Source organism: Rutilus rutilus (genome assembly GCF_951802725.1).
Source record: "Rutilus rutilus genome assembly, chromosome: 21".
Taxonomy (NCBI): Eukaryota; Metazoa; Chordata; class Actinopteri; order Cypriniformes; family Leuciscidae; genus Rutilus; species Rutilus rutilus.
This window is the reverse complement of record NC_140226.1, coordinates 22,375,491-22,396,807: the sequence shown is the minus strand read 5'-3', so window position 1 is coordinate 22,396,807 and position 21,317 is coordinate 22,375,491. Positions and strand designations below refer to the sequence as shown.

General features: G+C 37.7%; 1 protein-coding gene across 1 annotated transcript in view; it reads right to left on the bottom strand.

Moving 5' to 3' along the window:
* Nucleotides 1–21,317, bottom strand: part of luzp1 (leucine zipper protein 1) — a 46,471-nt gene continuing 25,154 nt past the window's right edge. The window contains exons 2-4 of the mRNA XM_084392477.1: nucleotides 9,339–12,516; nucleotides 2,250–2,431; nucleotides 1–2,102 (exon numbers count right to left, since the gene is read on the bottom strand). Coding sequence (XP_084248603.1) covers nucleotides 2,273–2,431; nucleotides 9,339–12,284 — 3,105 coding nt within the window. The 5' untranslated portion in view covers nucleotides 12,285–12,516 and the 3' untranslated portion in view covers nucleotides 1–2,102; nucleotides 2,250–2,272. The remainder of the gene's footprint in view (nucleotides 2,103–2,249; nucleotides 2,432–9,338; nucleotides 12,517–21,317) is intronic.

Here is a 21,317-nt window from a genome sequence, read left to right as displayed (position 1 = left end):
CAAATGAGTTATTGAAAAACTTTAATAAAACATATAAACAATAAAACATACATATAAATTTTGCATGGGCAGCTTGGTGTAGAAAATGAAATGCGTTTTAAGTTGGTTGGCAATATTATTTAGCAAAATGTGCTGTTAGCAATACTTTTTGCTGTTAAGCCACATCAATCATGTGTAGTCTCTCTATTTCAGAGACAACCAAAGCTGAGAACATTATTTATACATTAGAAATAAATTATTTCCAGAAAGATCTAGACTGTTTTCTTACTTTTGTAAGGCTGTTTTAATGATTTAAGTGCAATTACAAATTCATTAGAATGACTTAAATAAAAAAGATAAATTGATAAACAAACAGAAATGTCCACTTTTGTTTCAAAGACTCTATCCAGCCCAAATCAAAGGGATGAATAACTATGCAGGACACAGAAGCACAGGAAACCAGAACAAAGCTAAACTGACCGTGATGGTGAGGTGTGGATCTTTTTAAATCTGTAATAACCGAGTGAGACGCCTAAACATCAACCCCCAGAACAACATTACACATACAGCATTAGATTAAAACAAACAGAAAAGTAAAACATCCCACATTCCAGTGACTGACGGATAATTGACCCTTTGTCGTCATCGTCCGATTCAAGGTATTGGATAAGAGAGATGTTAATACACACAGACACTTAAGAGTAGTGTACAAGGACAAAAGGAATTGGAGCCGGAATAAGAAAATATATCGTTGGTGGCACTGAACTGGAGTTTAAAACCTAATAGAAACAGTACACAACATTTCAACTGCAGCAGCTCTATTCAATTATATTTCAACAAGTACTAACCACACGAGGACAAATTGATGTGCATTCCGATGTTTTCGATGGTGAGGCCATTTATCCAGGCATAGGCATTCCTAACTGAAGCATTCTGGATCCTCTGTGGTGTCATGCTAGCCACCTTCAAGACTCAACAAGCTCTATGGCTGAAATAACATGAAAACACAACCCGTCTAGGGGTTTATTAGACTCACTTGGACCAGCAGAATCCCAAACGCTGGTTTTCTGTGACACAAAGAGAGTTCGGATCATTGTCTTTCTGTGCAAAGTTAGCGAGTAGAGTAGAGCGGCTGTAAAGAGTCGGCTCTGAAAATCCTCTATAAATGTCCAGAATTTGGGTTAATCCCAGTGAGCTACCCAGATGGACAGGCTCTAGGTGATCGGATTCTTCTCCAGTGGTTTGGAATCCAAAGCCAGCATCCCTTCAGAGCTACTGAGATGGGGAAGGGTCAACATGCAGATGCATTTCCCAGCTTTTCTTAAAAACGTTTAGTGTTGGTGGCCCTGTGCATTCGCTATGCTGGTTGTGAGATCATCAAATCCAGTTAAATAGAAGATGAAGGAAACATACAAACTAGTAACAGAATAAATTGACATGATCAAATTCAAGGAGCACATTACAAATGAGATCAAATAAATTTGGACAACTGGGCATATGTACATCAATGTATAATGAAGAACGTTGGCCTTAGCGTGTACTCCAAGAATGTGGCTGACACTACTGGCTCCTAAGACACAAGACAAAAAAATATGTATACACCTATGTGTGATTGCCTAGATAATCAATGTATTTTAGCTGTGTGCAATAATCCCAATGAAAAAAGAAAAAAAAAATTTGTGAGATTGTAGAACTAATTGAGAAGCCACAAGCTGTAACTTGCTCCTTGTGAGAATAACACATGGAGTTCAAGACCTGTGGCATCAGAAAGGTCTGTGTGGGGTTCTCAAAATGCTGATCAATTACCCAAAGCCCCTTTCACATATTCCCAACGTCAAAACAGTCACATGTCTGCACCTCTCCCTTGTCATGTCTGACGACTTTAATACACTACAAGGAGCAGAAGAGGATTCGTCGCTGTAGGACCATGTGACTCCCGTTCCCAAAGCGACAGCTGGAAGATGGTGAATTCATACAGGTTGATGTATGAGTATGACAAGGTTCCCAGGGGTCTTTTGGGGTCTACCTGGAAATCTGATCAGCTGATGGGTCTATTGAAGACATGGCATAACTGAAGAGATGGGATGAGCTTCATTCCTTGCACACAGGGGCTGCTTTGAGTACTGAGGTAATAAAAACACACAAGGACACTTTAGGTCAGGACTCATTAACATTTGAGTAATTAGCTTCTAGCTTGCTTTAATTAAGTATAACCCAGAATCCTCTATGGTCTTAAGTTTAACTGAATATGGCTATAAGAGGACACATACCTAATTGGAAATGTCAATTTGGATCAATTTTCCAGATGTCGGTTTGACCACGACCGGCTTCCATCGGCTGTGCGGTTTCTGCTAGACCAAGCTCCACGACTCCCAGGCCTATCGTACGGGTCCACGTCACCTGTGGGCTGCCTTCGCCATGAGGACGGAACAGGTTCTCCATCATCTGCTGACTGGGAAGAGAACAAACATACAACAAATGTGATACAGTATACTAATGATTTCAATAGACTCAAAACTTTCCACTTCTGTTTATCCACCAAATTCTGTCATGTTCTGAAGACCTGTTACAATCACATAATTGCCTGACCATTAGAGTTCTCAACGGGTCGGGTCGGCCCGACAAACCCGACGGGACCCGCGGGTTCGGGCCGGGTTCGGGTCGAAAATATAATCAAATGACTCGGGTCGGGTCGGACCTCGGGCTTAATCTTTTCCAGTCAGTGAAAAAAAACAAAAAACATTTATTAATCATCGCTGCTGTTCACCGTAAAGAAAGTCTGGCTGCTGCGTGCAAGCGCATCATGGAGAGGGGCGGGGGCAGACCTGACGCCGCTGCGTGCACGCCTTTAGCCTGGAGAAGAAGATGGAGTTGGTGAAAAGTAAACTTGCCTCAGGTGAATTCACCGTCGCTACTACAGCCTATTTATATATTTAAAGTTTATTGTTTCAGTTGTTTGTATTGTTAAAAGGCGTGAACATTAAAGGTTGATTTGAATTTCCGTCTGCTGGTCATGATAATACGTGTATGAGAAAAAAAAAATTCCGACGCAGCGTCGGGCCGCGGGCCGGGTTCGGACAGATAATTCATGTTGATGTGTCGGGTTACATCGGGTCCGGGCTTTAAAAGCCACGGGCCGGGTCGGGTCGGGTTTTTATTTTCAGGCCCGTTGAGAACTCTACTGACCATGATTATTTGATCTATTATACGCAATATGATGGATTAGTGAATACCCTGGACACAAGATTCCCTTATTTGAATGGAAAAATGTGACAGGAATTTAAAGCAAATGAAATGCACTTTCAAAAAAAAAAAAAAAAAAAAGAAATCTCTTGATGCAGTGCAGTAATGCGTTAAGAGCATGTGAAGTATAAAAACCGCCATTACAGGTTGAACCTGTAACATTAGGCTATTAGTAGACATTATTTATACATTAGAAATGGACATTAGGGCAGAAAAAAAAAAAATGTCTTGCATAATATTCTAATATTCATAATAATAATAATAATGACCAATGACTTATTTGTGACGTTCCTACTCATTTGTGATTGTGTATTGCATAAGATTAATTGTATAGAGTTTCACAGACTGACAAAGAGATTTTTTGAATAAACAAATGTACTTTATAAAGTATTTATAATAGAAATGGCCAGGACGTTTTCCATTTCTTTTTAACATTAATTTCCACAATTATTATAATTTTTTTTTTAATCTTATATTTCCAGATATTCAATGTCTGTGGGAAAATGTGTATTTCATGTAAATTTGCTGGGTTCCAAAAAACATTATTATTGTCCATTCCGACAGAAGTAGAACAATACGTAATTTCTGTACAGACCACTCTTATAGGACACGTCAGAGGAGAGAAATTGCACAGACCGCAGAACAAGTCCCAATATAGAACGGCTATTGTCTCTTTTCTTTACCATGAAGGTGGAGACTTTACACAGCCAACCAAATGGTTTATGACGTCAGTTATAAAAAGTTCCCAAATGAGGCAGCAGGATATGCCACACACTGCTGTGGAATTTCGTACGCTGCAGACAGATGCTAATTGTCCATAATAGGGCTTGAGGCCTGCTGGGATACGAGAGGTGGGTGTACAGGAAACCAGTTACGATGCATCGGCTGCCAAATGGGCAGGCGCAACCTTGCAACTTCCCGTGTCACTCAGGAAGGGGCAACGGGTGGAAACGACCAAAGCACAATCTTAAAGAAAGATGTCATGACGGAAGGGGTTCCATGTAAGTCCATGTTACAAGAATTTTAAAAGACATTATGAGAATAGTTGTGATTGTGCTGAAATGGCAAAAGTTTTTTTGTCTCAGTTACTCAGTACCAAGAGTAGAACATATGAGGCCTGTTACAAGACATTCTGAAAACGTTTTAATAAAATCTAATTCAATAAATTCCACTATTTTATTTCCAGTGTGTTTCATGTGATTCAAGTATGTAAGTTGAGTTAAACTACTGTTTCCTTAAAACTTTTTTTTTTTTTTTACTAAAATTATTAGTTGGTAGTTAGTTTATCAAGAAATACACTAATTGGTTAAATTAGAGGGAACAGCACAGAATCTGCATTGCTCAAGGTCACTAATGATATATTATTATCGTTGGACTCAGGATCACATATTGTTCTAGTTTTATTAGATCCAAGCGCTGCCTTCGATATGATTGACCATGAGATTCTTCTCAACAGTTTGGAGTGTTGGGTTGGTGTTCAGGGTACAGCCCTTCAGTGGTTTGCCTCATATTTAAAAGACAGGACAGTTGCTGTGAATCTGGGAGACTGTTCTCTCTGTATATTCTTCCTCTAAGCACTATTTTTCGGAAGTATAGTATTGCGTACCATTGTTACGCCGACGATCTCCAGTTTTACTTTCCTGTGAGCTTAGATAAAACCGGTTCGCTGGACAAAGCACAGGAATGCTACAGTGACATTAAACTATGGCTTTCTAGCAACTTTCTCTAATTAAATGAGAGTAAAACTGAGGTTTTGACTGTAGGTTCTCCCATCTCACCTGATCATTTCGGTTCCTTGTCCTTAAAGATTGAAGATCATGTAAAGAGTTTAGGGGTAATTATGGACTCCTCACTAATTTTAGTGTGTCTCCACTGCAATTTTAATAATCAGATTGGTGCTGTTGTTAAAGGTAGCTTTTTAAACCTGAGATCAATTGCTAAAGTAAAGCATTTTCTATCCAGTAAGGATTTGGAAATAGTGGTTCACTCTTTTATCTCATTAAAGATTGACTATTATAATTCTTTATATATTGGTCTCCCCCAGACTATGATAGTCTGCCGACAGTTAGTGCAAAATGCAGCAGCAAGGCTTTTAACGGGGGGTGAGAAAGAGAGACCATATTACCCCTGTACTGCAATCCTTACATTGGCTTCCTGTTAAATGCAGGATTGATTTGAAAAGTTCTCCTGTTTGTCTACAAGGCCCTATCAGGCCTTGACCCCCAGTACATCAGTGATTTTATCATTCCCTACTCTCCTCAAGTTCTCAGGTCCTCAGATCAACGGCTTTTAAAGGTCCCTCGTTGTCATTTGAAATCAAAAGGAGATCGTGCTTTTTTCCGTGGTAGGTCCCAAACTCTGGAATAGTCTCCCATTCCACGTGAGGTCAGCTCCATCAATTGACACTTTTAAGTCTTATTTAAAAACGTATTCATTTTTCTTTAGCTTTTTAATAAGTTATGTTCATTTTATTGTATGATTTTAATGTCATAATTTTTGTAAAGCACTTTGGGGCAACATCTGTTTGAAAATGTTCTGTATAAATAAAGTTGCTTGCTTGCTTAAAAGAATACCTTTATTCAATGATTTCAATACCATGGCATACTGTATATTAAAGTACTATGGTATTACCTTCTAAAATTTAATGTATCGTATTGCCACATTACATTACTTATTTTGTAGTTTATGCATTTTTAGGAACACTACAAATTATTAAAAATGAATAACAAATTATTTTTAGTGCTAATGCACTTTTTCCCCCTTTACTTAGTTGGAAGTGTCTCCTCTTAAGAGACATTTAACAAGATAAAAGCACACCCAAAGTGAAAGAACGAACGTAAAAGGGATCACAAATTCAGCCCTCAAATTTACAATGTTACTTTGTCCAGACAAGCTTTTAAAAGCTTTTAAATCACACACCACAGGTACCATTAAGCAAAGTGCTATTATATCTATGGCAGATAGTCACTTTCAGTACTCTACATTAGTAAGCAGCTAATGGTTGCCTGCATAAGCATTATTTTCCCATATTAACTTCTAGAAAAGAAATAATAAAAAATAATAAAAATAAAATAAATACAAAATGAACCTGTGATCAAAATTCCTCTATAAATCACTCCAGATTTGTGTAATTTTCTAAGCACGGATGAAAAGTCATTCCAGCTCTAAACATAACATGACATCTGGCTGAACAGGATTACTTTACTTTACACAGCTCTCCTCGCAGTAGGAGTATTAATGACTTCAGCACTTATATTTGACTCACATAGGCTTTGTGTCAGAGACATGAAACAGATGACCTTGATCTTCGAGGACAGTCCTGGACATGTGCCTTCATTAATTATGGAGGAGATAAAACCTCCGCATCTGTCAGCACAACGCCACCGCATCATTGATGGACGGATTGAATCTCCTCAAATCACTGTGGTATTGATCCTGTATAAGACACAGTCTGGAAATCTGTCTGAAGGTTTAAATAAAGACACCGATGGTCAAGCTATTCCACTGTAGAGTACGCAGAGATTAAAAGGAATGATGCTATATGATACGGGTCCAGGGAAATAAATAGAAATAAAGGACTCAACAATTCAATACTGCATCCACAGTTGTGATGGCAATTTTCTTCCGTTCCATTTACTAGTTTTACAATGTAACTCGTAATAATCTACAAGCAACTGAAAATCAGACCAAATTCTAAGTTTAAAGGGTTTCTTCATTTAAACATTGATCATGTTGTATGTGTTTGTGTGTGTCACAATCATTGTGATAACCCTGAGTGAGGTATTTATTGAGAAGATTAGTCTAAATTCAGGGGGAAAAAAGAAATCACATGAGTTGCAGATAAAGCTGAATGCATGCCTGACCATGGTTGATTAGATAAATCCTTCCCTAATGGACTCCAGATTGAGTGGGAATGGATGAAGTTTGCCTTCAATCAGTTGTTGAAGCCTGTTAGACTGAGAATATGTGGGTGCTTCTTCAAATAAAGGCATTCATTTATTTTATGTTTATTTTATGTACTGTATAGATATTATTGTTTTAGCCTCATCTTAAGCCCAGACTTTCAATATACTAAAACTATGATAATTCATTATAAAAAAATATATTACATTTTTTAAATAATAATTACCTTAACAAGTGAAATAAGCATAAATAATTTCATTATTTTTGTCAAAACTGCAATGCTTTACACAACTTACGGCTTAATCAGTTGTCATTTCCAAAAAAAACAAGATTTGTCAAATTATGCAAAAAAGTTTGAAAATATTATTCAGTTGTATATTTAGTATACATAAAAATTCTAGCCATGAAATTAGACTATTTTATTCTAAAAATGTCAAAAATGTAATTTCCATCGCCACTATGGTGGAATGACACTGTAGTAGAAATGTTCATGAAATTGAGTCATTCAGAAAAAGGACTGAAATTACAGAATTCTTCTGTAAAGAATGTGTATAGAAAAATAAACTACTGGGAGTGTGTTTAAGGCCAAAAAATACTCATAGTGGAAGAAACATCCATACATATCTTTACTCTCTGGAACCAACTCTTTCTTTTTTCCAATTTAAATTTCTTGGTAAAGAAGGTTTAAAGGTTTATAGTACAAATCACATTCACTTCTACAGATGGAAAGATGCTTTAAAGATAAAAAAAGGTACAATATTAATGTTGGAGAATCCCCAACAGAGAAACAATCACAATAGCAGTATATTAACTTACGGCTGCAATGACAGCATGAAGAACCATCTGTAGTACAAAGAAAACTAACCTTGGGTGATAGAGAGAAGGGAGTAAGACAAATGATCTGACCTATGCTTATGCAAGTGCTAGAATTCACTTGTGCATAAATCTTTCAGCTTCTCAGATAAATGATCAGACATTTGCAATCCATCATAACAATAGACAAAGAAAACAAACATAGCATGAAATAGAACGTGAGAAACCAGAAAGAGAGGGAGAATGAAGAAGGGGCCGTTTTTGAAGTCGTATGCCAGGAGGGGGCCATGTTTGAGGGCCATTTTAGTGAATTAATTAGATCTTTGTGGGTAAATTTGAAGGCTGGGCTGTTTGAGATGTTTAATGAGAGGATGATGGTAATTGGTGCTCTGATAGGGGGCAGCTCTATTCTCTTACTTGTATTCTCAGTAAGTGAAAAAGAGTGAAAGCTGGTGAAAAGGGTCGGCTTTCCCGGTCTTGTTTTGACTGCTGGGGTGACGCCAGACTCAAATTGGTTTAGCTGTTGAGACAAAAACTGCCAGTTGACCTGACTAACAGCTTTTCTAAAAACAAAAGCATGATCTCTGACCTGTTTGATCATTAGCTTTTAACACCCTTCTCACATACTGTATCAATATCTAATACTACACTCAAATGTTACTAGTAAAAAACAGCTTTATTATACAAATATAAAAAAACGTAGTATACTACGTCATATTCATTTTTGAGTCGGCTGTATCTAGTTTGTTTCTTCACGATTTAGCTTTTTAAGTACATGCAAGACAATGTATTGAAATGACTGATGACAGACACAAAACACAAAACTGCCCAGGCCACAACAACTGAAAAGCACCGTTTCCCAGTACGGATTCAATATCAAGAAAACAGAAGAGAGAGATACCTCAAGGGCCTATTTTTCTCTTTCAGCAGATGGAAAGTGATCTAAAAATACTTCATGCCTACAAAATATCTGTCCACTTCACCTTCTTCCAGATGCAGAGGATTACAAGGAAGACTTCCAAATCAAACTAAACTTTTAGAAACAAATGTGTTAAATTCCATGGCTAAGAAATATGAATCAAGATGGTGGCACGGTGGCACCAAATATGTGCACAGACTTAAAGGCTCCACTGAGATCATTAACAGGTGGTAGGACAAGTACACAGAACTTAAAAGGACAAAAACTACAAATAGAACAAACATACAAGACAGGATCTGAATGACCAGATACTTTGCATAAGCACATTTTATGCTCCTGTTTGTCTTTATCTTAAGATTTCACTGATCTCACGGTGCTCACAGTGAAAGACAACCATTGGTGGACAGAACAAATCGCTTACAGTACACTTCTGGAATCTACATTATTAGTTATGGCCAAAAGGTAAAAAGTTAGTACTCACCATGGGTTGTTTACGGCCTCTTGGTTGAAGTTGCTGGGCACTGACAGGCTCATGTGCAATAGCCCTCTCTGGTGAAGGAGTCTTCTTGTTCCTTCGTCCTTGTTCAGGGATAGACGCCGCTGCATTGTTGATCCTACGCATGTATACCTCAGCTGGGGTTGGTTTACCTCCAAAGTTAGCAACAGTGCTAGTGTTTGATGGAGTGTCCAACACTGTAGTTGCCCTATATGCTCTCCAGGTGGTTGCACCCTCACCCTCATCCTCTGAGCCATCTTGCCTTATTGCTCGAGGAGATTCATCCACAGAAGCTGCCCCACGGCTCCTCCAAGTGCTCCTGACAGTGATGTTTCTCATTTCTGACAAACTGTCATCATATGAGTGGTGGTTTTGACGGTGGCTTCTCCAACTGGTCACAGTGGTGCTGCTACTGCTGCTCTCAAACCCAGACTCAATGTCATTATTAAAGTCTGAAGCATCTGAAGACTGGAGGCTGCTTTGAGACGGGAGGGCTGCCTCCATGGGAGCTGTCTCAAGGTAACTGTGAGGTTCAGAGAGGTCTGCATCAGTCTCACTTTGACACAGAGTGATCTCACTCTTAGGGATGGATATTTCGTAAGGTATAGAGATGCTACCCCTATGCTCACTGCTGGGACCGATGACAATATTACTAGTGGAAGTGTGCCTTTCCTTGGAAGGGGGCTCGCTTGACAAACTACTGCTCCGACTGCTTGTTCGAGAGGAGCTGGGGTCATTGGGATAGAAGGTGATACTGCTGGTCATCTTGCTAGTCAATACTGGCTTAGTGGAGATCTTGGGCTTTCCACTGGTAGTCAAAGGCTCTGTGATTCCCCCTGACATCACTTCCTTCCTGTCAATCTCAACAATGGCTTGCTTGATGACAGCTTTTGACCGGAGGGCTTCACGAGGGCTGCATACCCTGCGGATCTCAATACCTGAGGTAGTATGCATAGGAATCTCTTGGGTATCCCCTTCTACCGTAAGAGGTCTGTGTTGCTCCTCACCAAAGGGGCCCTTTGAGGAACCATCAGAGTAAGATTCTTGCAGTCGTGAGTATCTGGTGTACTTTGATGTTCTTCCACTTGTACTTGATATCAGGGGGTCACTTTGCTCACCTGCCGATCGCCTGGAGCCAGTGGATTCTGTTTCAGAGGCTGAGGAGTGACCATCAGAACCGTGATCACTCAGAACAGATGGTGATACTTGAGACTTGTAAGCAGTATAGGATCCGTTTGCCTTGGACAGACTCAACATTGCAGAAGCATCTTGATCTAAACTCTCAGGTTCATTTAGTCCTTTCTCAGATGCAGCAATGATAGCTGCCCTGGCTGATATTAAGACTGCCCCATCAGAAGTGTTGGATTCATTATCACTTCCAGGGTACCTGGACAACTTTTCCGCTTGATTCCTCTTGCTATCACTGTCATTTTGCTTGACCGATGGCTTCCAAGGCTTTTGGTCATTAGCAGCTGGAGGATAGCGACTAAGGACGGACATTTTCTTGCTTTCACTGAGAGCACTTGATGAGCCACTTCCACATTTTTTTTCTTTCTTGCCATCTTTTGTCTCATTGTCAGACACAGCACTGAAAGCACCAGTCTTCAAACCTTTCCTGACATTATGTGCTGGACTAAGATTTCTTCGTACAGTCTTTGGGGAGCATTCTGTGGAGTGACAAAGGTCTTTGTTCCTCAGTTTAGTTTCTCGCCTCTGCTGAGGAGATGCCTCTCTGCTTTTGTACTTGGAGATGACTGGTTCGGAAGCAGCAGGACTCCTATTTAGGAATTTAGGTGTCTCCTGTCTGAAGCCTCCTCGTACATTAATCTCCTCATTTTCCGCCTTGCCATTCTCCAGGGCCTTTGTAATGCTGCTAATTGCAGAGTTTCCATTACTATTGCTGCAACCATTGAGCTGCAGTTTCATCTGCTCAACCTGGTCATGGAGAGCTTGACTACGGTTCCTCTCCTGCTGGTACTTTTCAATCAGTTCAGCATTTTTGGATTCCACGTTCTTCAAGTCCTCCTCTACTAACTCCATCTGCTTCAAACGATTTTTCAATCTTTCCACTTCCTGACTGAGGTCTTTTACCTTATTGTCTTCCTGTCCCTCTAAGCTATTTTTTTCATTCTCTGACTTATTTCTCAAATCTAGGTCATCTGAATGCTTTAAGTATTCAAAACTCTTCTTCCTGGACAGTTTGCATGTAAGGCCTGTTGAGAACTCATCCTCAATTCGAGGATCTCTAGAATCAAATTGGCTGTGGTCTGCTGTGCCTAGTTTGTTTTTCTGACGTTCAAGTTTCTCTGTCAGCTTGAGTATGATTTTCTCATCCTCTCTCTGCCTTTCCAGAAGTCGTTTGCGTTCATTCACAAATGTCTGAGTGAGACTCTTTAGTTTCTCCATCTCTGCTGTAAGGGATTTTTCTGCCCTGTCCAGTCGAGCTTCAGAGGTATCCACTTCCTTTACACGTGCCTTCAAGGCATCAAGCTCTACTGCAAGCTTTTTGGTCAGGTTTTTCTCCTCATTAAGACTAAGGCACAACTGAGTACAGTCCGACTTGCTTTTACCAAAAGCCTCTTCAAGCTTCTCAAGTTCAGACATTCTGCGCTGAAGACGCTCAATCTCCACTTTAAGATCCTTGGTAAGTTTCTCCTCCTGATCTAGTTTCTCCCTAACGTCACGACAAAGATCCTCTGCTTTTCTGACCTCTTCATCTTTGCCTTCAATTTTGAGCAATCTCTTCCGCATTGTCTCCACATCGGCGAGCAGTGAGGAATTACTCCCCTCAGCCTGAATGATTTTGTCCTGAATGTCAAGAAGTTCATCTTCAGCTTTCTGTAGTTTTCCTCTGGCCTCTTCAAGCTCATCCAGACGTCGTCCTAAGCTCTGCAACTTGTGCCTCAGATGGCGATTTGTTGTGTCTGTCATTTTTTCTTACTGATACTAATCTACTGTGAGGTCTTTATGATTGCTTGATAGAGGGGTACACATTTGTATGGTGGTGTTTCCTAAGTGGCTCTAGGACTCTTAAGAAGAAATCGAAGATTCAAAGTTCAGGTCCCTTTGTCTTCCTTTTACCTTTAGGGGGAAGTTTGGGATTTTTTTTTTTATTTCCACCTTGTCTCCACTATCCCTAGTGATCGTAGTGAGTTTTGATTACCTGCAAGATAAAAAGAAAGAAACACAAAGCGTGAGTGCCTAATAATTAAAGATAAAGATAGATTTAATCACCAAAAATAATGAGAAATATATGTAATTCCCCAAATTAATTGAATGATTGGATTAGATTAGGACAATAAGCAAAGCCAGGAAGACCTCGGAAAGGGGAAAAGGATGGTAAAGGACAAAGGATCAACCTATGATCATTTCAGCATCGATATCTTGCTGCACTTTTGCTGACAGCAGCACAACTCACTGACAGTGGCCTCTGTCCATGTGCCCGTCTCTATGGCAACATTCATAGTGACAGCCACTCTAAATCACATCCTCAGGACGCTGAACAAGATTTAGAACGTTTTGCACGCCAAGACAGTTCTGGCCACAGCAACGCACACTATAAGTAGTCTACAAGCAGTGCCTCCTCAAATTAAAAATAAAAATTTGACACTATGAGCCACTGTCTCTCACTAATTTACAGTTTATAACTTTAATCTACCAATCAAAATCTCATGATGACTCAAAATTACTCTTATTAAGACTAATGCAGAATGTCTTGATAGCAGTTGTTTTTGTAAAACCCCAAGCCTTATTAAATATTCCACTAAATATAATGAAAGCCCGCATAGTAACAGCAGGTCCAGAGGTACTAGAGCATTTTATTCAACTTAATCTAAAGTGCATTTCAATATGACCGTTCGACTGGCAGGCCCACCAACATGGAGACTGGCCCAAATGAATGAGCTGCTCTGTGTGGATTGCAGGAATTCTGTTATAATACTTTCATAATCCCATAATTTTATGGTGTGAGAGGCAGGCAGCGGTACTTCAGGGTTTAGAAAGGAAACGAGTCATCCAGTAAATATACCAGCCAAGCAGGATGGAGATCCAGCACATCTAAGGCAGATTTCCATGACACATGACATTCATAATCACTCTAGCAAGATCCCTCAATGAAGGGGTTTCTAAGGTCAGGTTAAAGTACACAATGATTCACACAAGATCAAACTAACATTCACATTTATAATGTCTATCTACCAAGGATAACGATTCAACAATACATCCAAACAAACTTGCACATAATGGATTTACAACATAGGTCTCATGGTCTGATTTCATACTGCCCCTCAAGTGTTAAATCCGTACATCTAGGTTGCAAATGATTTGCAATTTTCTGCAATATTATCCTGTATGTCTCTTAAGCAATGTTATACAGAAGCATATTATATATTTTTCCACATGACCTAAAAACACATTTGTAGATATGCAAATGTAACCTGCGTGTATCACTTAAAAAAGTTTGGTTATGCTTGAAAATTGTTCTCATTATTAATCAATCAAGCCGTCTAAACAGGGAGTCACACACTGAAGTGATGGTTAACTAATATGCATCCAGAGTATGGGTTAAGTTTATGACTTAACCTTTGGCTTATGACCCCATTTCTAACTATGTAATTAATGACACTGAGATCAGTATAGGGGAGAATGAAAGTGTGACAGAGGCAGTTATCACAGAAACCCTAGAAGATAAGGATCTAAAAGACAAGATGCACATTTTGAAAATACAGAACATTTTTCAAAAATACAGAATCTTTTGTAAAAAAAATAATAATGAGAGGGTGAAATTGAGTGTGGGGACAAGCAAACATTTGTAGAAGAATTTAAAAACATGTGTCAAGAAAATGACAAGGTCCTTTCACATTTGGAAATCTAAAGGTGGGTAATAAGACACTCACTACCCCTTGCAACCAAACAAACCAAATCTAACCAAATCAGACAATCATGAAGAAAATCATATGGAAATAGCTTTATAGAGGATCAATAACTGGGCTACATTTTTTCTATGCTGTGAATTCTGGTTTCAAGTTTGCCTTGCACCAGAGGAGAGTGAGGGTAAAACTAGGAACACAAAATTGTGTCTCATCATGCAATGTCTTTAGGGGCTCAAGCTAGAATACATGAGAAGACATTTTGCATGACAAGTACAATTTCATCTGAACAAACGAAAGTAAAACTCTTCAAATTTCTCTTAAGACAACTATAGTGGTGAGAAAGAAATTAAACAGATCCATAAGGAAAAACATAACAGAAACTGATGGCATGGTAAAGTACCTGAAAGCAAAGAAACTACTTTTTCCCCCTTGCTTCTTAGCTTCTAGTCTCTAACACACTCTCTTTCTTAAGAGCACCACACATGCAATCATGCACCATATCATTAGTCCAAGCCACGCTAAGCAATCCGTCGGCCTCACGAACATTCTCTTCCCCCGGAGGAAAGGGGGAAAAAGACTTTCCCCTGCACTTGACATCAGTTTGGTTGGCCAGCCTGAAGCTCTTTATTCTTTATAAACATCCCTTAATAATCCCTCAACCCCAGAAAATATGCCAATCACAACCACCCGAGAGACAGAGGGAGTTCACGTTTTACGAACATGGCTTCCAGATGAAAAACTATTTGATCACTGCAAGGTGAGGTTTAAAGTCACACTATCCTAACTGAGACAAATACAAGAGAAAAATAAGAAATAATCATTGTAAAAAAAAAAAAAAAAAAAAAAAAAATTCTTTTGCAAATAAAAATGAAAAATTAATTGAATGTAGAAATTGCAGCAGTCTGTTTCTGTAGGTGTGCAGAATTTACATATAGTGAATCTTTCCATTATGCCAAATATCTGAAAGGAGACGGATCACGTGTGGTCCAATGTCTTTCCTTTTTATGGCAGTCATTGCATAACATCATCGCTCATCTAATTCAACTTTTAACACCAGACACCTGAAATGACTAAATTCACAAGAAATATTAATGACTCCCGGTTGCTTTGTTGCTGTACATCAGTATTATGTGTGAACATTAATATGTACCAGATCCTGTACTGACTGAATAATTTGTCAATATTGTATGGTTAAAAGTGATGCCAAGAAAGCACACTGAATTAAAAAGTGAGAGCGAGGGAGAGAGAGAGAGAGAGAGAGATGATGAGAGTGTGTGTTTGGCCTTCTCTGAACTCGTGCAGTTCTGGCAAAAACTGACAAGCCACAAAATAGTGGCAACCTGAAGCTTGAAGCAGCAATTTTTTACATTTTTCCATGAAAGCAAAAACCAGCCTATAATGTTCAGTTTGTTGTTTCCTGTGCAGTCATGTCATTTTCTTCTCGCTCTCTTCACCGCGTTTGGAAAAATGGCAAAGTAAGGACAGGAAGTCTGATGTTTTAGTGGGGCTGTACGTCTGAACGGCAGAGCAGACAGCAGTTCTACAAAAAGACTCTGGTGAGAAAAGAACAGCCTAGTGTTTAAAATAAAGACATGCTGAATACAGATTTGTTTGGACTTTCACAAGAGTTAAAGATTAAAAAAAGAAAACAGGACTCCTTTAAGCACCCTCAGGCAAAAGGAAAACACAAATCAATATAAGCAAACAAACCCTTTAAAATATAAACTTAGTGAATATACAGTCAGCTCAAAAAGTATTTGGACATTTAAGACACACTTGAAAAATATCTTAAATGTTATTGCTTTAGATAACATATTAAACAAAGTGGCATCTCCAAACAAGTGATGCTAGAGCTTTTCTCAGAACTAACTTGAGACATTTTTCTCTGGATGTGAGAATAACCACAAGTGTGGTTCATCACATTAACGTAACATTGTTAAAAGGTTTTACTGAAATATGACAACCAAAAAGTTAAAAAACTTGTATCTAAAACAATATATCTGTTGTTTTATCATTTCAAATCCAAAGGGCTACTACTTCAAGTTTTGCTTGAAAAATGTTGCTGTGCTCTGTCTGTCTTTCTTTCCTTCTTTCTTTCTTTTAAAGACCACTTGCTTTTTACATTTTGTTATAAAAAGACATACATTGGTAATGTATAACAATAGTGTCCAAATAAATACTTTGGGGGCCCCTGTAGTACAACACAACATGTCTTTATTTTGCATAAATTCTGCTAATGTAGACTGAAATAATAAAAAATAAAAAACTTTTTTACTACTATGAGCAACTGTAATGAGGACATTCAAGTCTAAATGAAGCTGCATTTCCATTACACTTCAAAACTGCAATGGAAACAACGAATGTTTGTTAAAGTACAAAAGAATTACGGGAATACTGGATTCTAAACAACACCTAAAACAAATACCTAGAAGCAGATAGGAGGGAGAAACACCCAGATACTCCAAAGTATAAGGGGCTTTCCTTGCCATTAATGCTTAGATAACACGTCTACATCTCCTTTGATTAAAGTGTTTAAAGTACTAGTGTGGTGGCTGCGATATACATAAACCTACCAACATTCGTTGCCATGATTTTTGGAATTAATTATCGCAAAAATTACATTTTAGTCGTATAACATCAGTAAATGGAAGTTTAGTTGCATAACATCGGTTAATGGAAGTTTGCATTCGTCATTTCGCAATAGTTTTTTATCACCATTTAGAAAATATTGCAAAAGTTTTGTGCAAATCTGTAATGGAAACCAGGCTTGAGACAAATGAAATTCAAATTGAATTATTAGCTAAATTATTGGCAAAACAAAGCAGCTCATGGTTTAGCAACATCACAGCTGTGCATGAAAGTGTTATTCCAAACTGGTTCAAAAATCTTTTTGACATTACTGCATAATAAATGGTGCACAGGAATAGTATGTTAAATAGTCGCGCTACTCCTCTTTAATAATCTTTTTTCATCTTTCTCAACTCTTCTCTCAGCAAGATTCCCTGCATCTGCAGGAACAACACCACAGACACACTCTCCTTCATCTCCTAGACAACAGCAACAAATACGTTAAACAACAAACACTCAAAAAAATCTTAGTTATTTACCTTGGTATTTTGAGGTTTATACCTCTTGAGTTACAGCAAGCAAACATTTACATGTCAATTTTGATTTAGTAAAGAGACAAATCCATCACGCAGGTCACTGACCCCAGCAGACACAAACAAAGCACAACTCCAGAAATGTTTTCAGCCCAATATACGCACTTAACAAACAGGAAAGAATGGAGAGAGCAAGAGAGTGATCCGCCACACATGTTTGTTATAAACGCAGGTACTTGAACAGAATTCATGCTGTTATTTGAGTTTCTGTGGAGATTTCGAGAGAGGTCTAGGCTGTGTATGTTTGCAATTGTGTTTTGATTATGTGTGCATTTCTGAGAATACCAGTTTAGGTCCCTATAAAGCATGGATACAAAATTTCACTGGGTATCTGAAGTGCTGCATGCTGTGTCAGTATATTTAAAGATACGAAGCTAAACTGCAAAGCATTTGTCCTCAGGGTCAGCATATTGAACACAGCAGATGCATTACTGAAAACTGCATAATTGCCATTTACAATCATCCAAAAGGGCTACAAAACTCTGTGTGAGTCTGTATAACACGTTTCGGTGCCATATAACAGCTGTAAGAGAAGGTCTGTCTGTTTGAAAAACATTATGACATCAGAGAGAGATTAATTGTTTCTCATTATTAGTTTTGGCAGTGCAAACAGGAAAGGCAAGGAACTGAATGAAACAATGTCTGTTATATCATTAACTATTGGTTCTCAGCTGATAGGTCATGACCTAAAAATGGGCCTGTTCTGATAGGACTATGGACAGTGAGGAAAAATGCTAATAATTAAACGCAACTAACTATTTGTGCATAGTTAAGATTAGGTTAAGGTTGTGTTTCCAATCAAACATGAACAAAACTTCTGGAATTAAAACAAATCTCTTTCTTTCTTTAAATCTTACGTCATTGTTACACTTGTTTGCTAAGCACAAAGAAATCCTCACATTTCTATTTCATTGAATGATTCGATCATCACTGTACAGTCACTTTCACTCATTCAAGTAGTTTGGAAAAACAGAAAGTGGTATAAAGCACGTGTGAAAAGGTGAAAAAAGTAATAATTGTCACTATTATGACAATAATAGTGTCATATTACAGTTGTTCAATTTCCAGGTGAGTGATTTATGACAGTGATTTACGAAAGTGATTCTCCACAGGTTTTGCTTCATAACCTAGATTTTATATTTGAGATTTATTGGCGTTTATTGTACAACAGTGAACAAAAATGCCCTTACAATCAATCAATCATTGATTTTCCTTATTAATTATTTGTTTAAAAACTCGTATTCCATGTAAAGAACCTGTGGAGAATCACTGTCATAAATCACTGTCATAAATCACTCACCTGGAAATTGAACAACTGTAATATGACACTATTATAATGCCTTTTCACACGCGCTTTATACCACTTTCTGTTTTTCCAAACTACTTGAACGAGTGAAAGTGACGGTACAGTGATGATCAAATCATTCAATGAAATAGAAATGTGAGGATTTCTTTGTGCTTAGCAAACAAGTGTAACAATGACGTAAGATTTAAAGGTGAGGCTGTGATGAAGCGGGACTGTGTTAAGGACAGGAATTCTCCCAGCTGATATTATCATAAAAGTCACAAACAAATCGAACAAATTTTAAGAGACCGTACACTGCTGTTCAAAAGTTTGTCGTCTAAGATAAAAATAAAATAAAATAAATAATACTTTTATTTAGCAAATACTCACAAAATTGAGCAAATGTGACAGTAAAGTGTTACAAACAAATTATATTTCACATGCTGATCTTTTGAACACACTTTTATTTTCCACAAATATATTTTAGCACGGAACCGTTTTCAATATTGATAATAATTGAGCAGCAAATCAGCACATTAGAATGATTTCTGAAGGATCATCATGTGACACTAAAGACTGGAGTAATGGCTGCTGAAAATTCAGTATTGCCAATGAATCATATTTTAAAATATATTAAAAATAGAAAACATCTAATTTCGATTGTAATAATATTTCACAATGTTACTGTTTTTAAATAAACGAAGCCTTAGCAAGCATAAAACTTTCAAAATCTTAAAAACCAATCCTCAAACTTTGAAACAGTTGTCTAGCCTATATTCAACGTGAATTCATGACCACTTCACAGTCTGGATGACACAGAAATCAAGCATCTGCTCAGTTTAGGTGACCTGCTTTTGCTGCTTTGGGATTCCAGCACAGCAGGAAATACTAAAGAAGAACTACCTAACTATTACAGTTATAAAATACCTAGATCTCATCTGCTTTGCAAGCTATAATCCACGAGATCCACTAACATCTATGACTAAAATACCTTCTGACAGTTTACACTGCCTCAAATATCATGGAAAACCACCTGGACAAAGTACAGAGTACAGACCAAAGAAAACCTAGCAACAAAAGTGCCACAAAATATGGCATAATAGTTTAATGCCACGCATGCAAGCACATGGAAAGCACGAGATCATTTTGAATAAGGAACAAGAACGTGTTATGCCAACAATGCAAAACAAAACAATCCTGAGACAGTTCAGTATTCCTGAGTCAAAGATCAAAGGTTATTGTCCACTGAGAGATTTCTAGAGACTGCTGATGATGGTGGCGATGCGCTTCTTTATTATCTTGTTTGTTATGCGTTTACAGCTCTAATAACTGACACACTCTGAAAGGATGTCATTCTCATTCTTTGACATCCAGATAACCAAAAGTTCATTGCTAGTGTAAAATCAGTTAACATATTCACAATGTGTGAGAGTTTTGAGGAGGAAATGGTTTGTTAGTGTGTATACGGTCTCAGAGTCCATCTGAACCCTTTGTGAGTGACTTCCTTTAAACCCGGCGCCACTGTTCCTTCCCTATTCAGTTCAAGCTTTGGTGTGTCTCACTCTCTTTTATTCTTACAACACCACATTTCAATTTCAGATGCAAAAATCAGTGAATCACTTTACCATCATCATCAGCCATCACAACCTGCTGTGGAAAACACATTCACTCTGACTTTAATGCCCATAACTTTAATTACAAGACAAGTAATACATTCAGTATGTAAAACAAGAAGAAATCAGTTCATGAGTGTGAATTTACTTAGCAATACACTGGGGACAACTTTGTCTCCAGAAGTTCGAAAATGCAACAAAATTTCACAACCTTATTCTGAAATATGGAGTCTGTAATGTTTTTGAGAGATGTCTCTTATGTTCATGAAGGGCTGTATTTATTTGATGAAAAAAAAAAAAAAAAAAACTGAAATATTGTGAAATATTACAATTTAAAATCTATTTTATTCCTGTGATGGCAAAACATGATCCTTCAGAAATCATTCTAATATGCTGTAAATAAGAAACTTTCTTATACTTATCAATGTTAAAAACAGTTGTGCTGCTTAAGATTTTTGTAGAAACCATGAACATTTTTTTCAGGATTCTTTGATGAATAGAAAGTTCAAAAAAATTACAGCATTTATTTGATATAGAAATCACATATTAATCACATTTTTTCAGCCACTTCAAGTTTTTGCTAAATAAAAACAAAAAAATATAACAGACCCTTCATTGTTGACCGGTAGTGTGTTTATCTATATTTAAATATATAATTTAGAAATATTATATATTTTTAATATATTGTATTATATTTTATAATGCATTTATCATTAGCTTTTTATAAATGACCAAATATATGGTAAGTTCTCATTTAGATAGCCATGTACGTGCATGTTTGGTAGTTTTGCTCTCCCTCATAGATGAGTAAACTCTTTGTAAGATGCTGGCCAAAGTAAACAGAGGTCTGCCAGAGGAATACACACATATACACACTCAGACCACAGACACTCAGTGCTGCTTTGTTGTAGTTCTTTCTCCCTCTTGATACATAATATTTTAATTTAGTTTCCATACCTCTCTCACTCTTAGCAGGAATACAGATCCTAATAATATTATAGACCTATAAGCAAGCACGAGAAAACTACACCATC